General features: G+C 36.3%; 1 protein-coding gene across 1 annotated transcript; it reads left to right on the plus strand.

The window, feature by feature from the left end:
* Window positions 1-7,171: 7,171 nt before the first annotated feature.
* On the plus strand, window positions 7,172-8,141 carry TAS2R42 (taste 2 receptor member 42). The gene is given in 2 exon segments (XM_046665145.1): window positions 7,172-8,103; window positions 8,105-8,141. Coding segments are annotated over 2 exon segments (969 nt in total).
* Window positions 8,142-9,131: the final 990 nt, after the last annotated feature.

Genomic DNA, 9,131 nt, shown 5'->3' on the forward strand with positions numbered 1-9,131 from the left:
TCTTAATTATACAGTGATTTTCTCTCCTCTGTGACCAATATTTCAAGTCAGGCTCTCCTTCTATTCCAACTGTTTTATGGGATAGGCGTGCACATATTTTTAGCAAACTTTTTCAATTCGTTTCATCATTGTAGAAGGTACTTTGTGACTTTTAAAAAACTATTTTTACAGGATTAACTTTTGCATTTGTGGTGGTATCTGACACAGTAACATCTCATTTACTAATTTGAAAGTTAAGGATTGGTACATAATTTTGCATATTTTCTGAGACAAGCTTATATCCATGATTCATTCTAGTTGTGAACTGCAATGTGTGTCAAATTCTGTAGAAGAGAAAATGAGGACAAAGTCTAACTTTAGAGGTGAAGCTTTATTATCCTTATGACCACAGACTTAAATTATTAAATAAAAGAAAAAGAAAAGGAAAAACAAACAACAATAACAACAAACTCCACAGGTCGGATCCGTGACCCACATCATGGGCAGGTGTAGATGTTTGTTGAAATCCCGTAGAGTAACTGCAGGGATTTACAGACAGTTCATTTTGAAAATTCCAACCTGCACTCACACTGTGAATTCTTAACACCATACACATTGAAAAAACCCCATATATTGGGTGCTTAGGGCAGACAAAAAAGATAAAAATGGCATTGATGACCCAATCATCCAGTCTCCTACCTCTGGCCTGACTCCCAGATCTGAGGGTCACCCTTGGGACGGACATGGTTTAAAGGTGACATAGTGTTAAATGGCTCCATAAGGACCATGTCTGAAGTGTTTGGAATCCATTTTTTTTTTTTTAAAGATTTTATTTTTTCCTTTTTCTCCCCAAAGCCCCCTGGTACATAGTTGTATATTCTTCGTTGTGGGTCCTTCTAGTTGTGGCATGTGGGACGCTGCCTCAGCGTGGTCTGATGAGCAGTGCCATGTCTGCGCCCAGGATTCGAACCAACAAAACACTGGGCCGCCTGCAGCGGAGCACACAAACTTAACCACTCGGCCATGGGGCCAGCCCCTGGAATCCATATCTTTTTAATCTCTGGGAGAACCCCAAAAGTAGGGCTAGATATGAGAGTTTCATTCTAATAAAATTGTTTTAACACCAACTGTGTTGCATTCAATGAACAGGGCTCTTTCTACTTCTATCTGCTTCTGTTACATGGAAACGAGACCAACTTTTCTCTGGCGCCTTTCTCTATGGCATAAGGGAGAAGATTTAATTAATATTGGCTCAAGGAACCATATTTAACAAATTAAACATTTGGTTTTTTTGCTGAGTCATACAACCTGCACCCAGTTAATTAAAAATAAATTGAGCCAACTTATACTCACTATTTAAATCCAACTATTTTCAGTGAATATCAAGATACTGTAGAAGAAAACTCCAGTTGTATAGGCTACCATCTGCTTTGCTTTTTGTCATCCTAACCAAGTTTTGTTTTTTGTTTTTGTTTTTGTTTTAGTGAGGAAGATTGGCCCTGAGCTAACATCTGTCTCAGTCGCTGATCTTCCTCTTTTTGCTTTAGGAAAAGTGTCCCTGAGTTAACTTCTGTGCCAATCTTCCTCTATTTTGTATGTGAGACACTGCCACGGCTTAATGAGTAGCTTGATGCGTGGTGTGTATGTCCACACCCAGGATCCAAACCCATGAACTCTGGGCTGCTGAAGTGGAGTGTGCAAACTTAATCACTACACCACCAGGCCAGCCCCAATCCTAACCAAGTTTTGATAACCTTAAAGAGAATTTTGAAAATGGTCTTTACAAGTGAATCATGAGTATAAAATTCTATTCTGAGTATAGGAGATTAAAAGAAATCTTTATTAGCATTATTCAGAAAATTCATTTGGAACAAGAGCTCTTTAAAACAAGATTGGGACCTGTTATTGAACACTCAGTATATGCGAGGCATGGTGCTAGGAATTTTTTATACGTGAACTCATTCAATCATCAGAATAAACCTTTAAAGTAGTGTTATTATAGCTACTTTACAGAAGACAAACAGAGCTATGCCAGCATCCCAAAGGTTCCTTCATGCCCCTTCCTTGTTGTTATTGCCACCCATCTTCTCAAAGATAATCATTATCCTGATTTCTAACACGATAGTTAGTTTTGCCTCTTCATAAAAATAGATATGTAAATTTTGTGTCTGTGTTTGTGAGATTCACCCATGTTTCACTTAATTTAAGTTTGTTTAATTTACATTGTTTTATAGTATGAACACTGCTATGAACATTCTTATGTATGTTCTTAGGTAAATATCTACACATACGTAAATAAATCATTTCACCCCGAACTAAACATATAGCAAGAGTTTTATAAATGCTATCTATTATTATTACTGTTGTTATGATTATTTTTTATAATTAGTAAAGCATGTGACTAAAACTATTTAGGATTTCCCCACCAGGTATTGTTTGAGTTCTTCTCAACTGACTTCTTGGCTCACTTCTAAATCATTCAAGTATTTTAAAAAAGATGGAAAAACAAGTGGGCATACATACCATATCAGTTACTACTCTAAACAAGACGAGAACTACTCTAATTAATACAGACACCACTTATGCTAACATAAGAAGGGCAAATACTGGAAAACTAAATTTCCTTTGGGGCTCAGTTCTCAGACTTACAGATAAGAGAATATTGTTGATGTTTTATACCTTGAATCCAGTAATTCTTCAGATACAGATTCTCATGACACATGCACAAAACAGAGAATAAGAAATGCAGAGTAGTGCAGTTAGGTATATTTGTAAATCTTCAAAAAACTTGGCTTAATGGTAGGGTATAGGACATGCCATAGACTCTATTCTTCCCATTCTAGACAGTGTTCTGATCAATATTTTTTTTCACATACTTGCACGAAGATACATTAAGGTTGACTTTTAAAATTTACAATCTGTAAATTCTTTCCTTAGATTATCTTCCACAGCTAAAGATACAGACACAAATTTATTAGGGAAAGAAAATGCAAAAAAGAGTGACAGAATGTCAGCCTGCATTTGCATATTAACAAACAAGAGATTATCTTGTCACCTATCACTTTGCATAGAAAATTGCAGTCTATGGTTAGGGTAAAAAGAAAAAATAGTTTTTGCACATTAATTTGTGTCCAGAAACCTTGCTAGATGATCCTATTCTAACAATATATTGAAGAATATGTTTGGATTTTCTGTGTGCTCTCAGTCATAATCTGTGAATAAGGACAGTTTGTTTTATGCTTTACAATCTTGTATATTTTATGTAATTTTCTTATCTTACTAGAATTGGTGAAAAGCTCCAAAAAATAGACACAGTAAGATGTTTATCACTGATTTGGTCCCAAACTCAAGGGAAATGATTTCAATGTATCATCAATAGGTATAACACTTATTCTAGGTTTTTGTAGACAACTTTTTATCAAGAAAAAGAATATTTTGTTCTATTCCCAGCTTGCTAAAAATGTTTGTTATGAATAGATGTAGAATTACGTTAAACTTTTCTGGTGTTTCTCCTTTAATTTGTTAATGTATTGACTACATTAATTGGTTTTATAATGTTTCATTATTGGGATCTCATTGACTATGCGATCTATGGCAGTTTGGATTCTGTTTAGTAAACTGTTCTTGCTATGTTAACTGAGGACCTTCTTATTACCTACTTGTAAGTGACCTTTTATTAATATCGGGAAATATTGATTACTATCTCTTTGTAACACACCTTGCTCTTGATTGCTTCAAAACTCTAGTTTCTTGGTTTCTCTCCTCCATCTGACTGCTTTTTAGTCTTTCCTTTGGTTTCTTCATGCTCTGGTGTTTCTCGGGGTCCTTAGAGTTCACCACTTCTTATGGAACCAAGTATGTGTTGATGATCCCCAGATCTCTACTTGTAGTCCAAATTCCCTTTCTGAGCTACAGCCACAAATACCCACGTGCCATCCATCTTTCCACTCGGATGACTTACAGGTAGTCCAAAATGTTCGAAACAGAACTCGCCATCTTCTAACTTTTCTTCTTTCTCCTACCCCTTGGCTTCTAAACCTACTTTCCCTCTGGGGATTTCCCCAGACCACAGTATTCCATACATTCAGGTGCAAAAGAAGAAGCTTGAATGTCATTGCTGGCTTCCCTTTGTTTGTACAGCCCCCAAATCTGTCACCAGCACTTGCTCATTCTACCTCCTAAATGCTTCTCATAGCCATGAATTTCTCTCCATCTCTAGGCGTTAATCCAGTCAAAGCCATCATTCTCATCTTGAAAAATTACCAGATTTCTTCATTTTCATTCAGATTTTCTTTATCCAATAAATTTCTTCCTTCCTTCCTTCTCTTTTTTCTTCCTTTCTTTCTCTTTCTTCCTGTAATTTTACCTAAATTAAAATAATCTTGTTCATACAAAATAATTTACCAATAGTTTATTACACATCATCATTCTTGAAATATACACTTATAAAAATTAATAGAATTTAATGGAGGAGTGTGACAACATTGTAAAGGGTCAAGTTTTTAAAAATTTCATTCATTTTTTTGGATGTTGACTGGCAGCACTTAATACTGGAATAGATATCTGTTTACTGACACACCAAGACACAACGTCTATAACTCTGAGTCAATTTATGATGCATTGATGGCTTTGATCAAAATCATTGTTCCTAGAATGTATAACAGATACTTTTGTTTACTATTTCCTTATTTCATTTGAAATGATTTTCTACCTATTTTCTGTCTATTAAGGCTAAATTGACAGAATTATGTCTCTGGCCAAAAGAAATAGAACACGTAGTACAAAGATAAAGAGCAACTGGGAAATATGGCTAATTGTGAACATGTTCTCTGAGATAACTGAGGACTATTTAGATTGAATTTCAGTAAATTATCAGAAGACTTTAATTTCAGAAAAGTAGTTCAGGTTTTGGTTTCTTTTTGTAAATTGCTCCATCAGTCCAAAATATGATTTACCAGTTTTCTCATGAAATTCTTAATATCTTCAAAATCTGAGACAAATATCACCTCCCTTTCTCTCCTTGATAGTAATGTTTATAGTTACCTTTTTTGTGTTCACATTTTATTCTTACTTCTATCTCATTGTTTCTTTCTGAGTAGTTTTCACTATTTTATGGGTTTCCTGATCCTTTTTTTTTTTTTTTGTAGTAATCTATATTGCATTCGGAAAAGGGTCTGATACATATCAGGTACTCACAGTATATACTCATTGAATAATAGCTAAATTATTTAGACTATTTCTAGAGCTGTTTCCAGCCACAAACAAAGGTTCTTTTTACCCATCACACAAGAGGGGCCAAAATTAAAACTGGAACACTAGGCTTACGGCAAGGAAAGGGGTTTATTTCAGGGCATGTCAGCCAGGAAACGAGACTAAGCCCTCAAATTTGTCTCGTTGAAGATGGGTGGCAAGGGGTTTTAAAGGTTGTGAGGAATGCGGCTGCTTGTAGAGAGGGGGAGCATGTGGCCTTGCTGGTTGGTGCCTTCCCACCAGCCTGTGTTTGGCCTTGTGAAGCTGCTGGCAGGGAGGAGGTTGGTGAGATAAGTGAACCCACAGGTGAGTGTCATGGATTGTCTGCCTCCATGATGGATGGTGGATTCTGGCATCAGGAAGTCAAGCAGTTGGGATCCGGGAAGCTTCAGTTTCTTGATATCCTCTGGATATCAGTTTCCCTGGAACAAACTTCCAAGGACCCGTAACTAGCCAAAATGTTAGTGATGCTGGCCCTGATATCAGTTCCCCTACATTAAACCCTGCACATATGAGGTTAAAACCAAAGCACTCTTTCCCTGCTTACTTCCCAGCTCTCTGGCTCCAAAATCCACTATCTGCCAAGGAGACAAACAGCCAAGGTTGCCCACCTGCAAATTTCCTTATCGTCTCCTCCTCCCTGCAAACAGCCTTCCTCCCTAGGCCGAAGGCAGGCTGGTGGGAAAGCTCTGACCAGCAAGACCACTGACTGCCCCCCGATCTACAAGCAGCCACATTCCTCACAAAGCTTTAAAACCCCTCGCTTTCCCTCTTTTGGGAAGACAAGACAAAACAAGACAAATTTGAGGGCTCACTCTTGTCTCCTGGCTGATAACATCTGAAATAAAAAAACCCTTTCCTTGCGGTAAGCCTGGTGTTCCAGTTTTTATTTGGCCCCTCTTGAGTGGCAGGTAAAGAACCTGTGTTTGTAGGCGGTAACATCAGCATGAGCCCAGCCGGGCTCTAACAACTCATAACTTCTATTTGCATTGTGTGATGAGGAGGTCAGTGCTCTAATCTCAACACTAGCTTTATGTATGTGTGAAGCTAAAGGTTAAAGAAACTGATATTTACATACTAATATAACTAAAGAGGAAGGGAAAGGGGAGGGGGCTCAGAAGTGCCAGGTTTCAGATGACACAGACCCTTGGCTACCTCTCTGTAGACAAAAGTGTCAGATCTCCTGAATGCGACATTCCTAAGGAATGTAAGAAAACATTAGTTATTCTCTTATCAGAGTGAGACGGAATGATTTAGACAGAGGACTTGAAACTTCTGCTAACAAGTCATACTTTCTATCACTTACTGACTGGCTACTGATTGGCTTGCCTACAAGCAGTTCTAAGTGTTTCTCTAAAACACACTGTGAGAATAAGCCCAGGGGCGGGGTGTGTGTGAGGTGGGGTGGTGGGTATTTAGAGTTGGAGTCTCCCATGTTAACTCAGTTTCAGAGCTCAGAGCTTTCTATGAAAAACAGCTAAGATATTTGGATCCAAATGGTATAGTATTTCAGGTGAGGAAGGAAGTACGAATCAGTGAAAAAGAATCTAGCCCTTGTTTGCATGCACATATATTTGATGTTAACTTTTTATCACTGCCAGAAGTGGAAATTTTCATTTGGTGACAATGATAAATGGATGCACAACCTGTTTAGTTTGGAAATTAGTAGCTCTTTCATAGAAATAATAACATTTTCATGAAAGTATATGAGACTGTATACTTTAGCAGATCGTTCTGGATTAAGATTGGAATTACAACAAAAGCAGAAAGATTTCCTGAAGTATATGTGAGACTGTGTCCAAGGAGGTTCTGCTTAAGATTGGAATTACAATAAAAGCAATGAAGATAAGTATCAAAAATGGACGCTATTCTGTAACAACTTGAATATAAATTTATCATTGAGACATAGTATTCGAAATCTGGAATTTTTTTGTGTGTGGAAATGTTCACTGTATTGGATAATATCTTTCTGATGCTGGCAGGAGTGGAATTCATAATCGGAATGTTAGGGAATGTGTTCATGGGGCTGGTAACCTTCTCTGAATGGGTCAAGAACCAGAAGATTTCCTTAGCTGACTTCATCCTTACCTGCTTGGCTATCTCCAGAATCACTCAACTGTTGGTTTTATTGTTTGAATCATTTATGCTGGGACAACCTTCATGTTTCTATGCCACTTATAAACTAGCAAAACCTATCACTTTGCTTTGGAGAATGACTAATCACTTAACCACATGGTTTGCTACCTGCCTAAGCATTTTCTACCTCCTTAAGATAGCTCACTTCTCCCATTCCCTTTTCCTCTGGCTGAAGTGGAGAATGAACAGAGTGGTTCTTGTGATTTTTGTATTTTCTTTGTTGTTTCTGATTTTTGACTTTCTATTGCTAGAAACATTTAACGATCTCTTCTTCAATATCTGTAAAATAGATCAAAGTAATCTGACTTTATATTTAGATGAAAGAAAAATTCTTTATGTTAAAACCCAGATTCTTCTTAGCTTGACCTATTTCATACCTATTGCTCTGTCTCTGATTTCGTTGCTCCTTTTATTTCTGTCCTTGGGAAGACACAGCAGAAATTTGAAGCTCAACTCCATGGGCTCAAGAGATTCCAGTACAGAGGCCCACAAAAGGGCCATGAAAATGGTGATGTCCTTCCTCTTCCTTTTCGTAGTTCATTGTTTTTTCACACAATTGACACATTGGATAATTATGTTTTGTAACAGCAAATTCACAAAGTTTGTCTTATTAGCATTATATGTCTTTCCTTCAGGCCACGCATTTATTTTGATTCTGGGAAATAACAAGCTAAGACAGACAGCCTTGAAGGTACTGTGGCATCTTAAAAGCTCCTTAAAAAGAGAAAATCCATTAGCTTTACAGGATAGACTTTCCAGAGCCTTTTCAAAGCTAGTAACTCAGTGAGGAAACTTTGAAAATCAATTTTCACTTCTACTATTTTTTTCTACTGGGTTCTTTTAAGTGTTGTTGAGCATAACTGAAACTTTCTCTAGAATAGGTTGCTTTGTATGATAATTCGCCATGGTCAGCCAATATAATTTAAAAAGTAATCATTTTTGTTTAAAACATTGGTTACCAATATTTTAAAGTTTCAAATATTCTTTCAAGGAGAATCTAAATTATTTCATTTTACATGCAAAACATGTGTGTAATTTCAACACATATTTGGGAGAAGAGGCATGTCGTTTTTTAGAAATCAAGATAAATTGCAATTAACTAGGTAGAAGATGTATAAAATATTGATTGAAAATTCATTGAGCAACTAAAGTCATAGGTGAAAAAAGCATGACCTCATAGCTTAAAAGTCTAACTTTTTTTGAATGGAAAAGCACTGCATTGTTGTTATCAGAGATTTTGTTGATATCAAGGAAATAGGATGTTTGATAATAAGAATAATATTCATAGTGCAAGATAATATAAATTGTCTGTGAGTAGAAACTGGTAATATCCCTATAATACTGATCTTATTTGAAACCCCAAGTTGTAAACATTCTAGGCACTTGTTAATTTTGCTAAATTCCAGTATATGCAATGTGCATTTTCATAGGGCAGAAATCAATATTTCTACCATGTTATGCAATAGAATTAAAAATATATACAAGGATTATTTAATTCAAAATCACACTCATATTGCTACTGCTAAAAGATCATAATTATGTTTTGAGAATGATTACCTTTGGGCCTGTGCACACACACTTTATTGTAATCTGATCATTAGAGTTCTTAGAGAAACAAATGGAAACAGGTCAAAAGGAAAGGCGGAGAAAGTAAAGTTCATAACAGAACATCACATGTTTAGAGCAAATTTTGGATGTGCATATGTATATATTGTGCTGTTTTAACTATAATAATCTAAATTTAGAAATTGTAACTAAGGTTAAGG

This window comes from Equus quagga, chromosome 1, assembly GCF_021613505.1.
Source record: "Equus quagga isolate Etosha38 chromosome 1, UCLA_HA_Equagga_1.0, whole genome shotgun sequence".
Classification (NCBI taxonomy): Eukaryota; Metazoa; Chordata; class Mammalia; order Perissodactyla; family Equidae; genus Equus; species Equus quagga.